The 24,569-nt window shown below is 37.4% G+C and overlaps 2 protein-coding genes across 2 annotated transcripts; one reads left to right on the top strand and one right to left on the bottom strand.

The window, feature by feature from the left end:
- The first annotated feature begins 38 nt into the window (after positions 1 to 38).
- LOC134211204 (clotting factor G beta subunit-like) lies at positions 39 to 21,259 on the top strand. Its single transcript, XM_062687885.1, has 2 exons — positions 39 to 909; positions 20,770 to 21,259. Exons 1-2 carry the CDS (start codon positions 60 to 62, stop codon positions 21,207 to 21,209), a joined length of 1,290 nt encoding a protein of 429 aa, XP_062543869.1. The 5' UTR covers positions 39 to 59; the 3' UTR covers positions 21,210 to 21,259.
- Positions 21,184 to 22,055, bottom strand: LOC134211208 (C-type lectin 37Db-like). The gene is made up of 3 exons (XM_062687893.1): positions 21,801 to 22,055; positions 21,660 to 21,739; positions 21,184 to 21,601 (listed from the first exon to the last, which is right to left on the bottom strand). The coding sequence occupies exons 1-3, from the start codon at positions 21,889 to 21,891 to the stop codon at positions 21,251 to 21,253; spliced, it is 522 nt and encodes a 173-aa protein (XP_062543877.1). The 5' UTR covers positions 21,892 to 22,055; the 3' UTR covers positions 21,184 to 21,250.
- Positions 22,056 to 24,569: the final 2,514 nt, after the last annotated feature.

Raw genomic sequence — 24,569 nt, 5'->3', positions numbered from 1 at the left:
GATCATATGGCAATATACTTCAGTATTCAAATTAATCGGCATCAGTTCGAAAGTGGAAGATGAGCGCTTCATTGGCTTTTAGCGTCGCTCTTATCGCACTTCTGTACCTCAACGATGCCACTGTTTGGTGCTCCAAGTGTGGCATAAGGCAAGACAAAACTCGTTCGCTCATTACCAGTGCGTACGACGTCCAGCCCGGGGATTACCCGTGGCACACGGCCATCTACCAGGAGGTTCCCATTCGGCTGTACATCTGTGGTGGTACTCTTGTTGGCCAAAGTGTCGTCATTACGTCGGCACATTGCGTCACGGTTCCCGGACTTCGTACAGCACGGGCCATCGACGAGCTGGTGGTGAAAGTTGGAAAACATTTGCTTGACGTTGAAGGAGACCACGAGCATGAAAGAGGCCTTAGTTCAATAATCATCCATAATGAATTTAGCTCTGACAAACATGACAATGATATTGCGTTATTGATTACTAAAGAACCTGTCCAGTATGGAAAATTCGTACAACCTGCGTGCCTTCCTGTATTCTCACTTACAAGTGACAATATTGTAGGGACGATTGTGGGTTGGGGCTTCACCGAGAAAAAGAACATATCGAACGCTTTGAAGGCAGCAAATGCCCCAATTGTGTCCAGAGCAGCATGCATCGCCAGCAACCAGGCAGTGTTTGCAACTACTTTGACTAATATGATGTTTTGTGCCGGTTACCGAAATGGAACGAATGCTTGCAATGGCGATAGCGGCGGAGGATTGTTCCGAAATGTGAGAGGCAGTTGGTATCTCTTGGGTATAATATCGTTTACGGCAGCCAGACAGGAGAATGAGAACCTTTGTAGTGCAACAGACTATACGGCGTACATTGATGTTGTCAAATACAAGCGATGGATCAAAGAAAATTCAGGTGAGTGCTATCAAGCAGGGAGTTGACTTCAGTATTCAACACTGAGGATTTGAGCCAAAATGTATAGGAAAATACACCTCCGTCACTCATTCGATCTGGAAATTGGTTCGATTGACCTCAGAATTGCAAAAACGGCAGTTGGCATGCTACAGAACGATTTCACAGAACATTGTATGATGATTAAATGAACTTTTATATAGGTTTTGGCTGATACGATTCGATCAATAAATCCAAAAATACACAATTCAGCTCCAAATAAATCAGCCGAAAAGTATATAAAAGTTCATTTTATTATCATACAATGTTCTGTGAAATTGTTCTGTAGCATACCAATTGCCGTTTTTGCAATTCTGAGATCAATCGAGCAATCAGAGCCAATTTCCAGATCGAATGAGTGACGAAGGTGCATTTTCCCATATATTTTGGCTGAAATTTCCATACAAACTTCAAATCAAATGCGAGAGGTTATGCAACAAACGATTGAGCTGAAATTTTCAGAGATTGATTTTCTCACCCAAAGACACGATTCTGGGGGGTGCCCCGTGGAATTCGACAACATTTTTATCTCACCATACTAAGCTGGGCCAGTCTATTGCATATGCACCAAATAGCATACTATGGGGTTGCTTTTTACGCAGTTTGTTTTCGGTTATTTCCAGCCTCTGAATTTGTTAAAACACGTAAAAATCATTTGTTAAAACACGTAAAATAACAAAGAAAAATCAGGAAGTATTTTAAAAGCTGTGGAAATTAAGAGAGACCGAGAAATTGATAAAACCTTATTGCTGTTCACCAGGATGTTGGCTTTGTAGGAAAATATCAGGGGTCCGAAACCTTGGGAAGATTTTGCTTCTAAGAACATGCAAATAAATCTGGCGTGTTTGAATCCTCAATCACATTGTTTGATAGTTCTGACTACTCGAACAAGTTGAGTCATCCTGAAACCTATTCCTGTGATTAATTTTCAGGAATACGAGATGCTCGAGTTACTTCAAAATTTTCTGAAGTTTAGCCCAAGTTATCTATCAGATCAATCAAGGGTTTTGCAATGTCCTCATCGTCGGTATTCATCCGATCTGGTTAAATAAGCAGTTACCATAGTCAGCAGATATGCCCGTAAACCAATTGTTGATATTCTAAGCCAGTGATCCCCAAAGTGCGGATCGCGGGCCGCATGCGGCCCTCCAAGCCTTTTCCTGCGGCCCGCGAAGGTTTTCTGAGAATACACTTCATGTGCCACATTGATAAGTATTATATGACAGAAAAAGCTTTTAATCATTCCCAATATCTCGGTGAATTTGGGAACCTATAAAGTTCACATCACTATGATGTTGAAGCACGATTTATATGTCGTGAAAAGTTTTAGTTACTCCATGAATTTCGTAACTCCATACATAGATGATAAGTAGGACGACAACAAATATACTTCGATGTTATCGCCCCGGGTTATGATAATTATGTATTTAATCGTAGATTTCAAGAAACTCAAGATTGAACTACGAGTAAAAATAATGCTGTCATACACTGCTGCGTAATGAGGATGCTTTTATTTTTTACAACAAGTTAGGTTTTCGAGAAATTGAACTGAAATTTGGGAGACTTTTACCTCCAGAAACTACGTTGACTATCAACAGGGGATACTGCTGAAAATACCATTCCAATTCCTCGAATTCGATACGCAAACAGATTCTGTTCAGAACCTTCAATCGCACAGTGTTCGATTTCGTCGAATTCACGATCAAAATTGAATAACTTTGAAACCGTTGGTTTTAGACGTTTGGTATCTTCTACAAAGTTTTTAGACATGAAAAGACGCATCTTTTGATGTAATTAAATTGATGATTAATCCACCTACAAGTGAGATAAAAAATTTCTTTTCGCCAAAAACATGAATAGAGAATTGATTTCTTCAGAAGAGGTGTAGAGTTCGACATTGCGAGAAACTTCGTAGAACATTCCGAAGCTCTATCTATTAAAGGTATCAAAATATGAGCGTCTATTAAAGGTATCAAAATATGATCCGAGGATGACCCCCTTAAAATCAGTTTTTTATTTTATTAAACTTTTCAACCAGATTTTTTACATTTTCGTGATCTTCTACAAAGTTATTCGGGTCAACAAAATACGCATTTTGATTACTGTAGAGAGTTTCTACCTTTTAAACTAAAAAAGTTATTTAAGTTTTTCTATTTTTTTAGGCTAACTTTTACCTTAAGTAACTCCTTCCGGCGCAAAATGGCGCAGTTGGTTCAGGTGGCATCTGAAAGTCCTGGCTCTCTGCAATAACTGACATGTGAAACCCCTTGTAGGCAAGAGTGGGTAAGGTATGTTACATTCAGAGGAAGTGTCAATGTATTGAAGTTCGAAACACTCGATTTCACGATCAAAACTGAATTACTTTTAAACCTTATAATTTGAAGGTTCGGTCTCTTCTAAGAAGTTCTTAGGGATGAAAAGACGCTTCTTTTGAAATGAAATTTTTAATGATTAATCCTCCTAGAGGTAAGTTGAAAATTTTATTTCGTCAAAAATGAAATACAATGTTTATGTTCTCAACAGCGCTTTCTGCTACAACTAAAATGTAATAACGGTTTAAGGCAAGAGTGAGTAGGATATGTTATACACAAAACAAATATCAATTATTACCACTGACGTGAAAGCGAACTAAGCTCATCGCAATACATAGTTGATATCTTCAAATAGAATTGGGGGTTTTAAATTTAAAGAAAAAAAAAGATTCATTAGTTTTTTAATAATTTTGAAAAGTCTCAATGCACCAAGTTCCAATAAAATATCTTCCGTTAATTTTTCACAAGTTTATATGTAGCAGATTCAATTTTTCACATATTTTTATTGGCAAAAATGTAGAAAATAAGATTCTTGCACTTACAACCCTCTGCTTTAAAAATATCACATACTTATAGAATTTGTAGGAAATATAGATAACGTGTGTTCCTCATGTTTGTTATGCGAACTCAAATAGCTATTATGAGAAAAGTGCTATTGTTGCTATTGCCTAACATAAACACAATAAGTATATTTTTGTCAGTGTTCAATGTGCTCCTGTCATAGTAGGCTGCAACGCTCATTTATATACGGAAATACTAGGTGATCGTTTTCGCTAAAAACGTTGCTTTCGTTGCTTTATTCAGCTGTTTCCATTGACTAAAGTGAAAATAAATAGTGAATCAAACGCTATTGTTGCAAACAACGGTCGATACAAGTGAGTAGTTGCATAAAATGGTTTTAGAAATTTTGAATAGGGCAGAGTTTAATTCCCGGTACAGGCTCAAAAAACAAAGATAGGAACTAATTACTATGTCTGAAACTTGATTATGCATATGTACAACATGTGATAGATTTAGTTCGGAAAAGGTATTGGAGGGTAACCGCCCCTTCGGTGGGGTTTGATCCCACGACCCCAGTTCGCATGACAGGTGCTTTCCCTACTAAGCTACGAAGGACCTCCGTCGGTACTGCGTATTCGTGCATGCTAAATCGAGTATTTATGATGCAGCTAGTTGTCATTGTATTTTTTTTCATCAATCAAAAGTTTATTTATCTTGGAAACATTATTACATAGTAAATTCCTTATTCTAATTACAATGAGTTCGGTTTACAGCTTTCATCATTGGAGTGGTTTTTCGCATATTTTTTCGATGTTCCTTATATAATTTACAATAATTAACTGAATTATGGAGAAAAAACAACGACTCCAGAATAAAAAACCTCCTATTGAAATAGTCAAACTTAAAAAATAAACTTAAAACTAAGTAGACAAATCACGCAACATATCGAAAGAAGAACTAGCACATTTCTGGTTATAGATTGTTTTGAGTCTATTACAATATTGATCTAATGTTTCTATATTACTGATATTATGTAACTCTTCAGTACAAAACCAAGGGGGTAAGTTATGAATTATCTTCAGACACTTATTTTGAAAAACTTGCAATTTTTTCCTATGAGTATTGGCGCATTCTGACCACACGGGCGAAGCATATGTTAAGGTTGATCGAAAAATTGTTTTATAAAGTAATATCTTGTTTTTTACATTCAGTTTTGATTTTCGATTTATAAGAGGATACAAAATCCTGACTAGCTTTTCACATTTTTCAAGAATGTACTGTGAATGCTTCTGGAAAGTAAGTTTTTTATCCAAAACTAAACCCAAATACTTAGTTTCATCTTTCCAAGGTATTTCAAAACCATTAAAATTGAGATTTCTATTTGGTAGCTTTCTTGGACTTCTAAATCTGGTGAAGAACATTGCTTCACATTTGTTTTCATTTACTTTGATCTTCTATTTTTTACAATAATTGGAATACTGGATCAGACTAGCATTGAGGTTAATAGTCACTTCTACAGGATCATTAGACGACGATGTGATTGCTACATCGTCTGCGAATTGGTAACGTACGCATCCACCTATTTTTGGAATATCGTGAGTATAAACATTATATAGTACAGGCGATGTCATTGTATTTAAAGATGTAATTGTGGCTTTAAAGGGTTCTGCCGATGCGCAATAGCCTGCCAGGAATACTTGCTGATACCCTGTATATCTTAATGAGAAAAGTAACTTTATTAAAGAAAATACTAGTTTGCTTTCAACATTTTAATTGAATATTTGTTTCCCAAACTATTTCAAATGATGTTCTAAATATAGTGGAACTTGATAGACGTAATTTGTTCTTACTTTGGAGTAACACTCACGGAAAAGGTAGAGATAAAAAAACGAGCAGTTTACACACACATCCTGTTTAAGCATGGAGTTGGCCCGAAACTTTTTTAAAAATTGCTTCAAGAATCGAAAGAACTTCAGTAAAACTTTGTGACTATTTCCAAAGGCTTTGGACGAAGCATGATCGCTCTTTGCATATGATCTATGCAAGTCATTCAAAGTATTTTGATAAATCTTTCAAGTTGCCAAATGCAGCACTTTCGTGTTTCAGAGCAACAAAAGCTGGTAGAAAATCAGTTGCTTTTGAGCAAAGTGATATTATATCTAAAAGACGAAAGACTGCTGTTATCCGAAATCGCTTTCAAGTCAATGAACTCAAAATTGCAACTGAAATGAAGTTAAGAGCAGCTAATCAGAGGGATCGAGCTAAAATTCTTTAAGAGGCTACACAAACAACACCGTCCCGTGTTTACAAAATGAGGAAGTATTGGAACAAAGATATAGAATGTCCACTCTACATGTATATTGATTTAGAAGCATTAGCATTGATCGTGGATGCCAATCTTTCAACGAAACAATACAAAAAAAATTCAATCGGGTGCAAAACATCGAAACGCAAACATCTATCTAGCGTATGATAAGGTGTTAGCAGCTAAAAAGCGTTGTTATCCAGCGGATGAGTACATCACAGTATCAGATACTGAAATCGTTATTAAACTGCAGTCGTTACTAGATATTACTTCTGAGCGAATTATTGATGTAAACGAGCAAAAACTGAACAGCTTCACGAATGAAGAGTTACTTGAAGTAGAAATGACGATAAAATATGGTATGGATAGAAGCACGGAAAATTCGGAATATAACCAACAATTTGAGAACGACGATGGATCAAAGAGTGATGCAAGCATCTTCATGTCATCGCTCGTTCTGATAAAGGCGGAATCAAATAATAAAGCTCTATTTCAAAATCCTCACCCCTCGTCTACACGGCTTTGCCGGCCTATACATATTCAGTTTTCAGCCGAATCGGCAGAACTCGCTATTCAAGAAAAAAAAATATCTGGAAGAACAAATCGATCATTTGAAACCAACGGAGATTGTAAAGAATGGCCGTAACATTCGAATTTCCTACAAATTGTTGTTAACCATGGTCGATGGAAAGGTATGCTCATCGCTTACCGAAACAAAATCAGCAGCAAGATGTTACATTTGTAACGCCAAGCCAACGGAGATGAACAATCTTAAGGCTGTGCAGGAGCTTCGAATAGAGACTGACAACTATCAATTTGGGTTAAGTACTCTACATGCATGGATCAGATTCATGGAATATTTGTTGAAAGTAGCCTATCGGCTGGAAGTAAAAATGCTGAAGAGAAAAAAATGCATTCAGCAGAAGTTCAAACTAGAGCTAGGACTACACGTCGATAAGCCACGAGCAGGGGGGAGTGGAACATCGAATACAGGAAACGTTGCAAGAAGATTTTTTTAAAATGCTGAAAAAGTGGCCGCTATTACTGGATTAGACGTAGTCATCATTCAACGCTGCGGGTCAATATTGCAGGTTATGGCATCTGGGCTGAAAGTTAATATTGCTGCTTTCGATGCTTTTTGTAAAGAGACCGCACGCTTGTGCGTTACTTCGTATCCATGGTATTATCTTCCTGCAAGTGTGCACAAAGTTCTCATTCACGGATCGGCGGTTATAGATTACTTCTTAATCCCGATTGGACAACTCTCCGAAGAAGCTCAGGAGGCGAAGAACAAAGAATGGAAAAGGTAAAAATATATATGCTTGAGTAAATATCATACTTTCTTCACACAATTTTAATCATATAGATACCGAGAGAACCACACTCGAAAGATTTCCCGGCAGAGCGCTAATGTGGACCTGCTGCACTGGCTGCTTCTGTCTTCAGATCCAGCAGTGACTGAAACTCGTGGATGGCCTAAAAAAGCTATCAACATACTGTCAGAAGATGCGAAAGACCTTCTCATTGAATCTGATGCTCAAGATTCATCGGATAGCGAGTGTGAATAATAAAGGTAATTACTAAAATTTGCAGAGAAACGATGTCCCCACCTTTAAATATAGAGACAAATGTATAATAAAAATAAGTTCAACAAGAATTTATATTTGAAAACATTTTTAGAAACAGAAACTATGTGCTGCAATGAGCTCTATTCGGTTGCGCTTTAGTGGTAGTATTCGGCATTTTTTATATGTAACTTATCTTAAAAAATGTAACTTAAGTTGTTCGTAATCGAATTTTCCACAGCTTTGATGAGAACACAAATATAGTATTTAATTTTTTGACGAGAAGAAAATTTTCAACTAACTTCTAGGAGGATTAACCATTAAAAATTGTATTTCAAAAAAAGCGTCTTTTCATCCCTAAGAACTTCTTAGAAGAGACCGAACCTTCAAATTATAAGGTTTAAAAGTAATTCAGTTGTGATCGTGAAATCGAGTGTTTCGAACTCCAATACATTGAACACTTCCTCTGAATGTAACATTCCTTACCCACTTTTGCCTACAAGGGGTTTCACATGTCAGATGTAGCAGAAAGCCAGGACTTTCAGGTGCCATCTGAACCAACTGCGCCATTTTGCGCCGGAAGAAGTTACTTAAGGTAAAAGTTAGCCTTAAAAAAATAGAAAAACTTACATAACTTTTTTAGTTTAAAAGGTAGAAACTCTCTACAGTAATCAAAATGTGTATTTTGTTGACCCGAATAACTTTGTAGAAATCACGAAAATGTAAAAAATCTGGTTGAAAAGTTAATTTAAAAAAACTGTTTTAAGGGGGTCATCCTCGGATAACGCTCATATTTTGATACACTCAACCCTCTTTTTACGTCACTTATTGGGGGGACGTAAATCGAATGTGACGTAAAAAGAATTTTTGCTAAAATTTCTAGTATTTTACTTAATTTATTGATAGTGAGGATACTTTCATATACATTCACTTGCGTCTTACATGAGGTATTGTAGGATTTCTCCGAATCCAGCAGATGTTGTAAGATCTCCAAATCATCCTGGAGTTTGAATCAAATGGTCTACCAAATCAACCAAAGCCTTCATGATGTCCCAAGTAGTGGTATCAACTCAATTATGTCCTCCGAGGATTTGTCTTTCACTTGCGTCTCAAAACAAGACATATGAGGTGTTGAAAGATCTTCAAATTGTCCTGAAGTTTGAATCAAATAGTCTGCCGAATCAACCAAGGCTTCCATGATGTCTCCAGTCTCGGTGTCAACCCAATTTTGTCCTCCGATTATTTGTCTTTCACATCCGTCTTCAATTCTTGTATGAATGAAGTTGTAAGATCTCCAAATCGTCCTGGAATTTGAATCAAATGGTCTACCGCATCAACCAAAGCCTTCATGGTGTTCCAAGTCGTGGTATCAACTCAATTATGTCCTCCGAGGATTTGTCTTTCAATTGCGTCTCAAAACAAGACATATGAGATGTTGTAAGATCTCCAAATTGTCCTGATGTTTGAATCAAATGGTCCACCCAATCAACCAAAGCTTCCATGATGTCTCCAGTCTCGGTGTCAACCCAATTTTGTCCTCCGATTATTTGTCTTTCACATCCGTCTTCAATTCTTGCATGTATGCAGTTGTAAGATCTCCAAATCGTCCTGGAGTTTGAATCAAATGGTCTACCGAATCTACTGAGGCTTGCACGATGTCCTCAGCTGCGGTATCATTCCACTCATGCCCTTCGAGTATTTGTCTTTCACTTACGTCTCAAGTCCATGTATATGAGATGTTTTAAGATTTGCAAATTGTCCTGGAGTTTGAATCAAATGGTCTACAGAATCAACCAAGGCTTCCACGATGTCTCCAGCTTCGATGTCAACCCAACTTTGTCTTCTGAGTATTGGTCTTTTACTAACGTCTCAAATACAGGCATATTCGATATTGAAAGATCTCCAAATTGTCCTGGAGTTTAAATCAAATGGTGAAATGAATCAACCAAGGCTTCCATGGTGCCCCCAGCCACGGTATCATTCCAATCATGCCCTCCGAGTATTTGACTTTTACTTGCGTTTCAAGTCCAGGTATATGAGATGTTTTAAGATCTCCAAATTGTTCAAATGGTGTAATGAATCAACCAAGGCTTTCATGGTGCTCCCAGCCGCGATATCAAACCAGTTATGTCCTCCGATTATTTGTCTTTTACTAACGTCTCAAATACAGGTATATGAGATGTTCTAATATCTCCAAATTGTCCTGAAGCTTAAATCAAATGATCTATCGAATCAACCAAAGATTTCATGATGTCCTAAGCCGTGGTATCAACTCCAATATGTTCTCTAAATATTTTTCTTTCACTTGCATCTCAAAACAAGACATATGACGTGTTGTAAGATCTTCAAACTGTCCTGAAGTTTGAATCAAATGGTCTACCAAATCAACCAAGGCTTTCATGATTTCTTCACTCGCGGTATCAACTGCATTATATTCCCCGAGTGTTTGTCTTGCACTCGTATTAAATCAAGGCATATGAGGTGTTGTAAGATCTCAAAGTTTTCCTGGAATTTGGATAGTTTGCGAATTGCGTCTCAAATTCTGACATGTAACATGTTGTAAGATCTCTCAATTGTTCTAGAGATTGAATCAAATGGTCTACCGAATCAATCAAGGCTTCCATTATATCCCCGGCCACGAAGTCTAGACTTCAGATATTTCTTCGATGACCTGGAGTGGAATAATTGTTAAATGCGTATCTAATATGAATCTATGGATCAAAGTGGGATAAATCATTTAAAAATAATAATCCTGTAGACCTAAAGACCAGTACTCTATGAGTTTCTTAAATTACCTGAAATGGAACAATAGTTGAAGAGGTATCCAATTTAGTCCTATGGATCAAAACGGGTATGAGCAAGTTTTTTTTAAAGAGATAACAGCCTTTTAGTTACGCGTGTTGACCGTAAAGCTTATATTTCAGGGATGGATGATATTCATGGATGATCTGCAATGGAACAATAGTTGAAGCCGTATTCACTTTAGTTCTATGGATCAAAAAGGGCATGGCCCATATGAATTGCCGAATTTAGTCACAATCAAATTGCTAGAACCATCCCTACAAACATTTTAGTTTTATGCTGATTTTACCGAAGTCATGTAGAGCAAATAATGGTTTTCATGACCGTTATAGAACTAAAAATGTTCCTTGGGATGATTGTCTGACTTGTGCTGCGCAGGTTGTTACTGGGGTTGCTGGGGACATCATGAAGGCCTTGGTTGATTCGGCAAACCATTTGATTCCAGCTCCAGGACAATTTGGAGATCTTACAACAACTCATATGCCTGGAATTGAAACGCAAGTGAAAGACAAATACCCTGGAAACATAATTGTGCCATTGTGATACCACGGCATGGGGCATCATGGAAGCCTTGGTTGATCCGGCAGACCATTTAATTCAAACTCCTGGACAATTTGGAGATCTTAAAACATCTCATATGTCTGGATTTGAGACGCAAGTGAAAGAAAAATACTCGGAGGACATAATTGGGTTGATACCGCAGCTATGAACATCATGGAAGCCTTGGTTGATTCGGCAGATCATTTGATTCAAACTCCAGAACAATTTGGAGATCTTACTACATCTCATATGTCTGGATTTGAGACGCAAGTGAAAGAAAATTATTCGGAGGACATAATTGGGTTGATACCGCAGCTATGGACATCATGGAAGCCTTGGTTGATTCGGCAGACCATGTGATTCAAACTCCAGGACGATTTGGAGATCTTACCATATCTCATATGTCTGGAATTGAGACGCAAGTGAAAGAAAATTACTAGGAGGACATTATTGGGTTGATACCGCAGCTATGAACAAAATGAAAGCCTTGGTTGATTCGGCAGACCATTTTTTTCAAACTCCAGGACAAATTGGAGATCTTACTACATCTCATATGTCTGGATTTGAGACGCAAGTGAAAGAAAATTACTAGGAGGACATAATTGGATTGATACCGCAGCTATGGACATCATGGAAGCCTTGGTTGATTCGGCAGACCATTTGATTCAAACTCCAGGACGATTTGGAGATCTTACCATATCTCATATGTCTGGAATTGAGACACGAGTGAAAGATAATTACTAGGAGGTCATAATTGGGTTGATACCGCAGCTATGGACATCATGAGAGCCTTGGTTGATTCGGCAGACCATTTGTTTCAAACTCCAGGACGATTTGGAGATCTTACCATATCTCATATGTCTGGAATTGAGACGCAAGTGAAAGAAAATTACTAGGAGGACATAATTGGGTTGATACCGCAGCTATGAACATCATGAAAGTCTTGGTTGATTCGGCAGACCATTTGATTCAAACTCCAGGACGATTTGGAGATCTCACTACATCTCATATGCTTGGATTTGAGACGCAAGGGAAAGAAAATTATTCGGAGGACATAATTGGGTTGATACCGCAGCTATGGACATCATGGAAGCCTTGGTTGATTCGGCAGACCATTTGATTCAAACTCCAGGACGATTTGGAGATCTTACTACATCTCATATGTCTGGATTTGAGACACAAGTGAGAGAAAATTACTAAGAGGATTACATAATTGGGTTGATACCGCGGCTGGGGACATCATGGAAGCCTTGGTTGATTCTTCAGAACATTTGATTCAAACTCCAGGACGATTTGGAGATCTTACTACATCTCATATGTCTGGATTTGAGACCCATGTGAAAGACAAATACTCGGAGGACATAATTGGGTTAATACCGCGGCTGGGAACATCATGAAAGCCTTGGTTGATTCGGCAGACCATTTGATTCAAACTCAAGGGCAATTTGGAGATCTTAGAACAACTCATATGCCTACATTTGAGACGCAAGTGAAAGACAAATACTCGGAGGACATATTTGGGATGAATCCGCGGCTGAGGAGTCTAGGGAATTCTTGGATGACCAGTAAAGGAACGGCTGCTTAAGGCATATTGAGTTTAGTTTAATAGATCATACAGAGCATGAACCATTTAATAAAAGAGATAACAGCCCTTCGGTATCGCGGGTAGACCTCAAGACCTATAATCCAAGGAATTCTTGTATGACCTGGAACGGAATTTGGTTCAATATATCAAATTGGGCATAAACCATTTTTTACAATAGATAACAGCTCTTTCGCCACGTTTGTAGACCTTAGGTCTTCGGTTACGCGTGTAGACTCCAGGAAATTCTTGGATGAACTGGATCGGAACAATTGTTGAAGGCAAATGATGTGTATACAAAGCATCTACTTTGTTCTTTGGGTTTCTAAGAGTGCCTTCTCATAGGCTTACTTTTGGATGTCAATAATGTTTCAAATTTTTTTTACGTCACGTGCCGTAAAAAGGAGGCCGTAAAACGAAGTGACGTAAAAAAAACTGCCGTAAAAGGAGGGTTGAGTGTACCTTTAATAGATAGAGCTTCGTCTGCCCCGAATGTCGACCAGAATTTTGTTCAGCATCGCGAATAGATTCTCTTCAGAATTTCAAACGGATTCTGTTTAAAATTCTGATTCTATTCTGTTCAGATTCCTGAAAGAACTCTTTTCAGAATTTCAAACGTATTCAGTTTAGAATTCCAAACGGACTCTGCTGAGTATTAAGTAAGTAAGTAAGTCTGCTGAGTATTCCAGATGAATTCTGTTTAAAATCTCAAACGAGTTTTTTCTCAGAATCCCGTATGCAGCTCATAATACCAGAAAAGTTTTTTTACTACGAAAAGTTATGTAGTGATTAAAATTATATAATCGGTTGTTACATGATCATTTGGGAAAACAGCATAGAATATTTTCTGCCTTTTGGGCCGAAAAGATGCTATAGCAAAAAAAAAAATTCTCATGACAAGTCCGCCACTGTAAAAACGGTACTATAGACTAAAAGCCAGCTACGGCAATAAAATCTGTAGAATGAAGTACATATTTTATTTGAAAAAGATTTACAGGAATAAAACATTTTGTTCAAATATTCAATATTCTGAAATTAGCGGCCGTACACTACTTACGTAAGCAATTTTTCTGGGTTTTTCAACCTTCTCTCCCCCCCATGTAAGATTTTTCCCATACAAATATTTTTTCATTTATATGGAGTGTGAGACAATGGAAGACCCCTCCACCCCCCCATAAAGGCTTGCGTAATTAGTGTACGATCCCTAAACTGGAAAACAAATCTTGTAAATATACTGCGGCCCGCTTCAACAGCTCAAAGCTACTGTGCGGCCCTTGATAGTAAGCATGCTTGGGATCACTGTTCTAAGCCTTTCGCCTTTGAAAGAAAAAACCGTCTTATAATCGTTCACCGTATGTGCACATCCTGGGAATATACTTGTACTAAAACATTTTCTGAAATAGTGAGTGTTATTCTTGAGCATGTACCGACTACTGTATAGGAAGCGTGTGAACGACATTTCTTGGCAACCCATCGTCGAAACTAGAAATACTAGAAGGTTATAGGGTTGCTAGTCGAAACCGGCTGTTTTTTTGAAGAAAAATAGTTCTTTGATTTCGATACGAATGCAGGGATACATTTGGAAGGTAGGGTTAATTTGGAAGGTTTATTTATGGTGAAGCGTTACGAAGCCGAAAACGTGTTTTTAATACATTTGTTCATGATTTTTATACAATAATATATAATATAGTTAAAAGGGAATAATATAGTGTTGGGTAACCGAAAGACTCGGGGCTTGGTAAAGGTTGTAACAATTAAATGCTTCCAATCATTTGAAGGCACGAGCACGTTGGATGTGCTATTAAATCCGACCACAAATTTTAAAGTATCTTCGTATTCTACTTCTATATTTCGTACAGCGTGAATCGTAGGGCTGTTTCTTGTAGTTTTTCTTACGTAGGACTTTCGTCTTTCTTTACTATACTGGGTGTCATTTATTTATTTATTTTTTTCTAAATTGTGAGCGTTTCGCTGAAAGGGAAGATTTCGAACGTTATTAGCGCCTTTATTTTTAGATGGATTTTAAAGATTTTCATATCAATCAACTCGAACACTCTTCAGCAATTTGCGAATTTTATTAAAACTTGAGATTATTGCGAAAAGCTATTGAAAATTTAAATTCGTGTCAAAGCCAGTAAACAATTCAGATTGTGCATCCCGTTCGTGCATTCCTAGCACGGCCATCAGAATGATGTAAGTCAGGGGCCTTTAGGTCCAACGCACGATTTTCTTTGTGTATTACAGAAGCAGTGCCTGCAGTGTGCGAGTTTGTGACAGCAGCGCGTGCTGACGTGCTTTTTGCTCGCGCATTTTTTCCAATTGTCTTTTCTAGTTCGTTAGCTGTGTTTACCAAGGGCCTCATACACCTGTCACTGGCGAAAAAAGCTCGTGTACTCTGCATCGAAGCTTAGAACCGGTGTTAGTGCGCAATCGTTATTGGGCACATATTTGTATTCGGTTAGTTACTGCAAATAAATTCTTTTTCGAGTCCCTATAACGTTTGCTGGAATGGAGAAAAGAGAAGAGTCATGTTCTTGGTGAAATGCAACATATTTGTACAACGCAAAAGGAAGTACCATTTCTATTACTATGTGTGATATGTGTTTAGGTAGATCACCGCGTGATGAATATTTTCTGGTGGTGGTGCATTTAGGCCGTTTACGTCACAGAGCTATTGAATTTTTATATCAGAAATTGCGAAAAAACTTCAAATAAAACTTTGTAAAATGTTTAGTATAATTATCTTTAAAAGGCATGGTTTGATTTTTGTATTCGATGAACCTAGAAGAATCGTTTTGCTCACTGAGCAGAAAGTATAAATTTGATAAATTTAGATTTGTTCAACGGATAGTTGTTGATAGATTGAGGTTAAGAAATCGCCTGTAAATTATTTAAAGAATAAACTGTAAATAAAATCGATATTAGCATACTCTTTCGAAAGCCGGCTGGCAAGAGTTTAAATAAAAACAGGTAAACTACATAGTCTGTGGGTCGAATTTCCAGCTTGAGGCAAACCTCCATGACCTACCTTACCCTACCCAACCACCAACTCCGTAGAACTTATGAGGGCGTCGCCAAGTTGGGGGCTTCTCGTTAAGTAAGTTTTACATCAACATTTCCTTTCCTATCCCTAGTTACGGTAAAAATGGGCGTGGCCGGGAGTAGTAATCCTCATGCTTATGCCATTTTTATCTTAGATTGGAATCAAGGGTAACTCCCCACCTTGATTTCCGATAGCAATCTGGATAAGGATTCCATAAATATCGAAAACAAAAGTGTGCATAAAAATTGCCTCGCCATAAGAAAAAGACGGTAGAGAATTAATACTGTTGTTTACATTTTAGAATCAAATCCAGATGTCGCACATGTCGGGGTAGGGCTTCAGTCGCCTTCTCCCCTGGTGTTTACGTACACAACATGCAGTCCCCAGCGGGAGAGCTGCCGGTGGGTTTGCGAATATGCATGAAAGAAGAGGACACATTTTTTTGTTATTCTATGCTTGATGATGGTAGGATTCAGTTGTGTCGGTTGCGATCAATGCGATCGTTCATCGCATCTCTCAAAGTTCACGGTTAGAGGAAAAGATATTTTAGTTACTAGATAAAGATTGTCGCTTCGGTTCCCTTTCTTCTGCTGTCCGCAACATGTTGGGTACCAAGCTGTCAAATCGTATGGATTTTACTTTTTGACATTTAGCTCCCCTATCGTCGCCAGCAAAAGATGATCCGGACAGCGACGACAGCGACAATCTTTATCTGGTAACTAAAATATCTTTTGTTAGAGGCCAATGATGGCTGAGGTGGATGATGAAAAATAAAATTAGCCCAGATTCCCGGTGCCGGTCTAGGCAATTTTCGGATTGGAAATTGTCTCGACTTCCCTGGGCATAAAAGTATCATCGTGTAAGCCTCATGATATATGAATGCAAAAATGGTAACTTGGCTTAGAAACCTCGCAGTTAATAACTGTGGAAGTGCTTAATGCACACTAAGCTGCGAGGCGGCTCTGTCCCAGTGTGGGGATGTAATGCCAATAAGAAGAAGAAGCCCAGAGTGATTTGGTCTGCTCATTCAGGGAAAAGATTGGTTTCATAATCCGCATCATTCCGCGATGGGAACGAGTCAGTGCCATATTGACGACCATATGTTAAGTTGTGGTTGGTACTAAACGACACGTACATTAAAACAGGGTTATGCTATAACAGTTCTGATTCCCCAGCATAAAAAAATCAACTACACTGATAAAAAAAAATTGATTAAAAATATTTATTTTCATTCATTGGCTTAGCAACTAAATGATGCACAATAAGCAATGATGTTGATATCCATTCTAGATTAGAAAATTTCGCTGTATTACATGTAAATGCTTTCAAAAAGTCAATGAAATAATTTCCAGAAGAATGTTTTAATAAACATTATATTATACTTTGGTTTTCATTTTCTGAGAAATTATATTATTAAACTTGACTAGACTTGGAGTTTGGAGCCAAAATATTGAATAACACTATCCAATAAAATTTAGCTTTTTTTCGCCCAATGTACTTAATAGATTTATTTACGCTGCATTCCGATACATATTCTTATTTTCTGTAACATGTCCAATGTTTGAGATAAACGGATTTTAACTAACTACAGCAAAGCTGAATTTCCACCCCTACCATTGAGAATAAAGTTTGTATTTCATGAAATGAGCCTTAAGAATTCATATTGGTTGTTAAATTTTATTTGGCACGTACATGTGTTGTGAAAGACGGAATCAAATTCACAAAAGAAAGTATTTTCATAGAAATGTTGTTTCTCTCCCATGCAAAGCTCAATTCCGGCTACTCACTTTGAGAATAAAGTTTGAATTTTGTAGAATGGGCCTTATAGAATGAATGTGGGCGATTGTTTTGGAACGTTCATTTGTTGTGAAAAACGAAATTTAATTAACAAAAGTACGTATTTTCATACAAACTTGGTTTCTTCATTCTGCAAAGCTGAATCACGGCTCCCCACTTTGAAAAAAAAAAACTTGAATTTTGTAAAATAGGCCTTTCATAATGCATGTGTGTTGTTGGATGTTATTTGACACGTTCATTTGTTGTAAAAACCGGAATTTGATTCACAAAAGTACGTATTTTCATAGAAATTTGGATTCTCTTCTCTTCAAAGCTGAATTTCGGCTCCTCACTTTGAGAATAAATTTTGAATTCTGTAGAATGGGCATTGCAGAATGCATGTTGATTGTTGGATTTTATTTGGTATTTGTTGTGAAAACGAAATTTAATTCATTAAAGCACGTATTTTCATAGAAATTTGGTTTCTCTCCTCGGCAAAGCTGAACTTCGGCTCTTCACTTTGAGAGTGAAATTTGAATATTGTAGAATAGGCCTTACCGAATGCATACGGTTAATTGGATTTTATTTGGCACGGACATTTTATGTGAAAAAGGAATTCAATTCACAAAAGTACGTATTTTTATAGAAATTTGGCTTCTCTCCTCTGCAAAGCTGAATTTCGTCTTCTCACTTTGAAATTGAAGTTTGCGTTTTATAGACTGGGCCTTGTAGAAGGTATATGGGTTGTTGAATTTTATTTGGAACGTACATTTGTTGTGAAAAACGGAAATAAATTCACAAAAGTGTACATTTTCATGGAAATTTGGTTCCTCTGCTCAGCAAAACAGAATGTCAGTATCTCACTGTATCAACAAAGTTTTAATTTCATAGGATGGGCAAGAATGCACATGATTTGTGCAAAATTAAATGCAATAATCCACATGCATTCTGCATAGCCCATTATATGAAATGCAAACTTTAATCCCAAAGTGAAAAGCCAAAACATAGCTTTGACGAACAGAGTAATCAAGTTTCTATGAAAATACGTTCTTTCGTGAATTTAATTCCGTTTTTCACAATCAATGTACGTGCCAAATAAAATCCAGTAAGCCACATGCATTCTAGAAGGTCTATTCTATGAAATTCAAATGTTATTCTCGAATTGAAACGCCGACAGAGAGCTTTATTGAGTAAATAAACAAAATGTCTATGAAAATACGTACTTTTGTTGATTGAATTCCGTTTTTCAGAACAAATGTACGTGCCAAATAAAATCGAACAAATCTAGACCAACATTTGAAAAGGGCGTAACAGCCAAAATTTATTCCTTCTGATTCCTCGTCTACATATATAGCTATATATGTGGACGAAGAATCAGAAGGAATAAATTTTGGCTGTTACGCCCTTTTCAAATGTTGGTCTAGAAATCATATGTTCATGAAAATATGTACTTGTGTGAAATAAATTCCGGTTTTCACAACAAATAAACGTATAAAAAAATTCAATTACTTGTTTGGACCTGGGTACTGCGGATAGAGCCGCTTTTCTGCGCTCAAGTCAGCAGAGGGATATTTTGAAATCACTCCCATAAACAAAATTATTTTGCAGTTACTTGGCTGTCAAACATTTCCCGCTCTTCGAATTTCTCTTTCCACGCTGCATGAGAGCGCACAAATGCGCTAGACTCTTCATGACTTTACGATTGTTTACATACATTCATGCTCCAAATCAGCTGCTGAATCTCGTGAAATTTCGTAACGAGTGCTTTTTAGTTGCATTCCCACTAATTTTCCACTCGAAATATAATGTGAGAATATTTGTTACAAAGAATAAAAAACTCAAACAAAGTTTATTTTTATTTTTTCCCAAAATAATAACAATACTTCTCAATATTAGATCAGAAACGAACATAACCACAATCTTCTATGTTTGGCTCCGGCACAATAGAAAATTTTGGCTTCAGTTTGACAACCAAATCGATTCTATCCGCACCACCCAGGTTTGGACCATGTACGATTTTTTCTGTACTACTTCTCATTCTCAAAGTTAGAAGCCGAAAACCAGCTTCACAGAACAGAGAAACAAAACTTTCACGAGAATACGTAATTTTGTGAATTAAAACCCGTTTTCTCAAAAACTGAACGTGTTACAAAAAATCTGAATACATTTCTTATTTATTATTCAGCAGTAAGCACGCATTAGCATTAGTATTAGCTGTGCCATTGTTACGGTGTAATTCGTAGATTGAGCACTAGTGATACTCATGTTTTACTTTTGAGATCCTTATATAGAATGTTATCAGAAATCAAGAAGGAGAGTGGTCCTTGATTCCAGTCTTAGACAAAAATAACAAAAGCATGAGGATTACTACTCCTGGCCACGCCCGTAACTAGGGAAAGACACCCATAAGTATCACGGAGTTGGATAATGAGGAAGGTATTCGTAGGGTCAGGATTTGCCTGTAGCTGGCAATGTAACCGTGGTAGATCTTATCCCGGAATACACCACGTAATGGTGTCTACCCAAACGTTACGGTTATTAGTATTTTTTTTTTCAGAAGTAAGCACGCATGTTGGCAAAAAAGCAACCAAATTGGTGCTGTATTTCTTTGGTTGGCGAAAAGATGAATATATGTTCAATGAGATAGAAAACGGGACGAAAAAAATTCCCCTTAAAATCTTAAAATTTTATTAATATAACTTTTTAACTTTAAATACTATTATCAATAAGAAATCTATAAATGCCCTACATTTGTTTGAGTAAATAAGCGTTTAATAGTTAGAGAAAAATCTATTCTAATTATGTTTTCTTATTATTTGTTTTATTTCCAGAAGTTTTGAAAAAAATAAATTGCTAATAATTCTACACAGCTATTAAACCCAATAAATTCAAAAGTCAAATATAAATACATTAGGTTTATACAAGTCCTACGTCTACCTGCGGTTATACCCATTGCCCTTTATTTGAACAGGTGACAACATTCTTGTTTGCAGAAATTCAATTATAATTTTCTTCTGATAAGAAATGCCATAAATTTTGAAAAGCAACAAAACTTTATCCTGGATTTATGACAGTTAATAAATAAACGAACACTACGAAATTTTATTGCGCTTTCTAGAACAGTTGCTAGTAGTGTTTACCATTTCACGGGGAACCCCACTAGCTATCTCATCACATTTAAAAGCAAAAGAATATGTGAGCGCAATCATTAAGCTGAGCATCAGCGACCATTCACGAGCACGTCTTAAATAATTTAAAATGAGTGTAACGATCTCTTTGCACTTTGTTATCATTTGTTTGCTAGGCGCAGTTTATTGTGCTCCAAACGGTGACGATGATTACTGTAAGAAGTACCCTATACCTTGCAGACGTTCAATAATTTATTTGTTTCTTTTCAGTTTCTTCGTTCGGATCTCCATGCTTGGATAGTCGTCCGCAAACAAATTTTAAGAAGCAGTACTTTGTGCACAACAACAAAGAAGTGACATTCCTGGAAGCCTGGAGGCAATGCCAAAGCGTTGGCCATCGGTTAGCTACGATCACCTCCGAAGAAGACAGTCGGCTTTTAGAGCAGGCGATCGCCAAATCCACTAACACTAAAGGTCCTTGGTACATCGGTGGCACTGACCTGGGAAACGAAGGTCACTTCATTTGGATATCCACCAATAAACCCATCGGATACATTAGCGGCTACTTCAACTACTCGCCGGGACAGCCCGATAATGCTGGAGGAAATGAGCACTGTCTCGAAATTGGACGATGGGGCGGTGTCGTTTGGAACGACGTGCCATGCGAATGGAGACAACGCTATATTTGTGAGTATGTGAGTCAATATTAGTAGTAAGAATTTATTTTCCAAAGCAATAAAACATTAATTTCTCAATTGAACCGTTCGCACACGAATTTCAATCTCTTAGAACATACTGAATCATTCCATTTCATTGTATCCGCTCGGAGTTCCACACAATGCTCTTTTTCACCACGCATCACTGCCATGTTCGGCTCTCCGGATGCCCATTGTTTGTATCGTATCTCTTTTCCAGTTAAACCCCAGTAGAAAATTCCTGGCTTCGCCAAATCATTGCCGCCGATCCAGTAGCTCTCTGATGGTCCATCACCATTGTCTCGAAGCCATTCTTCCAGATCCTGGTGGTCACGCCGATCACGAATTTGTGCCAGCGACATTCCCTGCTCGTGGCAGTATGAAATGGCTTCGAACCACGTTCCGTCCTATCACGATAATCAAATTAGAACACATCTTTCATTCGAGTACCATAAAGCAACTCACATCAAAAGGAATCAAATAATTTTTCGAACCATCGTCGATTGCGTCGCATCGACACAAGCATTTGTTTTTCGCAAGGATATCTGGGAAACAGTTGATAAAGTTCACGTTACGAAATTTCAAAACTAAACAAACGTAAATTACCTCGAACTGTTTGATTGCCTAGAAGTTCAGCACCGGCATATTGGGCAGTGTTGATCACGCAAAACAGTAAAAATGCTGATAGCAATGACATCGTTCTTCGGTGTTGAATACTACACAACTGAACAAGAAACTTGAAACAAGAGGGAAGTCAATCTAAGGATGATATTTTATAATACTGTCTGGGGTTTCCCTGAAGCTGCCTCAACCATTTGTAATGTGTTGGACTGCATTTCGCTTCATTGTTGTGATACATAGTTTGAAAAAAAAAAATGATTCTCATATCAGCATGTAGTGGATGACAAAACCAATAAAGTTAAAATCAATTAAATAGATTTTCCTAACTATATACACGACAATTAAAGTTAGCTTTATGTTATTTGCATCACAATGTAACTCCACTGCACTGTAGAACAACCCGTGCAATGATTTCGTTCAGCGATAACGACATCCCTGTGGCTTAAGTGCTCTAGTGGGATGGGGCAAGATCCATCACCTTTCAATGCCTTAAAAAACCAACAAATTCTAATTTTACTTTTTTGCATGGATCCGAGAAAAAATAGATCATAATCTGTTTCTCAAGGGTATGAGAATACTATAATTAATGAACTTCTTGAGAATTTCATAAAAATTTCTGAAAGACTTAAGAGCTGAGCAGAATGGATACGTTTGCGTACGTTTTGACAGTTTTGCCATGGGAAAACTATGAAAACGCAGGCAAACGTACCCATTCTGCTCCGCTCTTTATGATTCCTTACAATAAGCCATTTTACGAGACAGGTTCGATCAGCTGATCGAAATTTTGAGTGGACGGCTCGGTCTTTGTTTTGGTAAATTTGCATGTGGGCCATCATCAATTCGTCATCATCATCATCATTTCATTCCATTTTCGCAAATGTTCCTTGTAAAATGTAAATATTAGTGTTAGGTCTCCTGTCATTTGAGCTTTCTATAAAATGGTTTATTGACACTGTTCGTAACGTTGCGTTGCACTAAGGGTTAACTAGACCAAAATCCTGGCCAAAATTATATTTTGGCGTTTTCTGGTAGGTTTTACATCTATGATGCAAAAACATAGTAACAATCAATTTGGGAACATTTTTGCCTGTTTTGCACAGGTACAGTGATAACAGTATTATTATAATCTGAAACAGAACAGACAGCTCTATGACATTTTGTTTGTTTACTCGGTTGGGAAACGTGAAAACTGAAAAATCTATTATTCCTTGCTTCTATTTGTTAGGCATTCAGTGTTACTTAACTGCTACTGTGCCGAGATCTACTGTGATATTCTGCTGTATAGAATCCACACAGAATATATTTTTAGATTTCTACACAGAAAAAAATCCGTGGTAAAAACTACTATTTTGTACACTACGCTCTGGTTTTAAAACTACACTAATAAAAATCCAAATGTACAATTTATTGGGATAAATCTTATATGTTTTATTAGATATCATGAGCATTATTTTTATGTGTGAATTTTCTATCATTTGCTTATAATGATACTCCTAAACCACATACCCTACCCACCATCCAATTCCTTGACATCTATGAGGGCGTCGGTGAGTCGCTGGCCTCTCGTTAAGTAGATGTCATATCATCATTTCCTTCCCTTTCCTAGTAACGGAGAAGATGGGCGTGGCCGGCAATGATAGCTTTCATGTGTTATCATTTTGGACCCCCAATTGGATTTCCATTGAATCCCAAATGGAAATCCATAAGCAATTGGGGTAAGAAAGGTAAAGAATATACATGACAACTATCAGTATGCAATCTACGAAATACTCCGTTACAACGCAACGCAACGCAACGCAATGCAACGCAACGCAACGCAACGCATGAGCATTATTTTTATGTGTGTAAAAATAAATGTCATAACAAAGCAGTTATCTTTTATGAAATTATTCATAACGCATATAAGCGTTACACATTTTATATATGTTTGTGCCGATATACAAAATATGTTTGCCATCTAATAGTCGAGATTTATATTTTTTCACATATAACTCTCATGTTTAAGCAATGCAGAAGCAAAATGGCGTCGACAGAACACGTTCCATCGATAGAGCTGAGTGAGCTAGATCTTTCTGCCGAAATTCTTAAAATTTTCGAAGGTGTGTTTGGTTGGAGATGTATGTTTTCTTTCCATAAATTGAATCTGTTTTATAGTTTTCAGCAAACAATTTTAATGTAGAGAGGCTGGCTAACATTTCTCGCAACGAGCTGCTCGAAACTCTCCAAATAGACGAGGAAGTTTGGAACGTCGATGAAATTTTCCGCCGCATAACAGAATGGCGAAAGATTAACGTGAGTATGAGCCACATAAATTATTATTCCATAATATTATCATTTGGAATATTATGCAGGGATACGATCTAGTTACATTTTCAAATGTGTATGTAGAGGAATGGGACGGCGAGGAAATATTAGTAGAAACAGAGGAGCACATTGTTACTACGCCACCGGTAGACAGTGAGATTGGCCTAGAGGAATGTACTGAAATCGTTAACTCCGACGCTGTTGCCAACGTTCCGGAAGCCAACGACATCAGCAACGAAAGCAAAACGAAAATCGTTCTATGCCGGACACCAACGAATCTTACAGAACCGAGCTGTGAAAGACAGATCAGAGTACTTCAAGTCAAACCTAAATTCGAGAGCCAACAGGAAAGCAAAACACCAGCGACTGTAGAAGAAGTTCACTTTCCATCGCGTAATACAACAGTGTTTGTCGGAGATACAAGTAGTCTTCAATCAATCGAAGGTACCA

The sequence above is a fragment of the Armigeres subalbatus genome, chromosome 2 (genome assembly GCF_024139115.2).
Source record: "Armigeres subalbatus isolate Guangzhou_Male chromosome 2, GZ_Asu_2, whole genome shotgun sequence".
Taxonomy (NCBI): Eukaryota; Metazoa; Arthropoda; class Insecta; order Diptera; family Culicidae; genus Armigeres; species Armigeres subalbatus.
The sequence above is the reverse complement of the archived record's forward strand: the minus strand, read 5'-3'. Positions and strand labels throughout refer to the sequence as shown.

What these genes read in the sequence shown, in the direction of transcription:
- LOC134211204 (XM_062687885.1), top strand. Translation starts at nt 60, where the DNA reads ATGAGCGCTTCATTGGCTTTTAGCGTCGCTCTTATCGCACTTCTGTAC. An exon ending in ATGGATCAAAGAAAATTCAG is followed by an intron (nt 910 to 20,769) that starts GTGAGTGCTATC and finishes GTTTCTTTTCAG; the next exon opens with TTTCTTCGTTCGGATCTCCA.
- LOC134211208 (XM_062687893.1), bottom strand. Translation starts at nt 21,891, where the DNA reads ATGTCATTGCTATCAGCATTTTTACTGTTTTGCGTGATCAACACTGCC. An exon ending in AGGCAATCAAACAGTTCGAG is followed by an intron (nt 21,740 to 21,800) that starts GTAATTTACGTT and finishes ACTGTTTCCCAG; the next exon opens with ATATCCTTGCGAAAAACAAA. An exon ending in ATTATTTGATTCCTTTTGAT is followed by an intron (nt 21,602 to 21,659) that starts GTGAGTTGCTTT and finishes TTATCGTGATAG; the next exon opens with GACGGAACGTGGTTCGAAGC.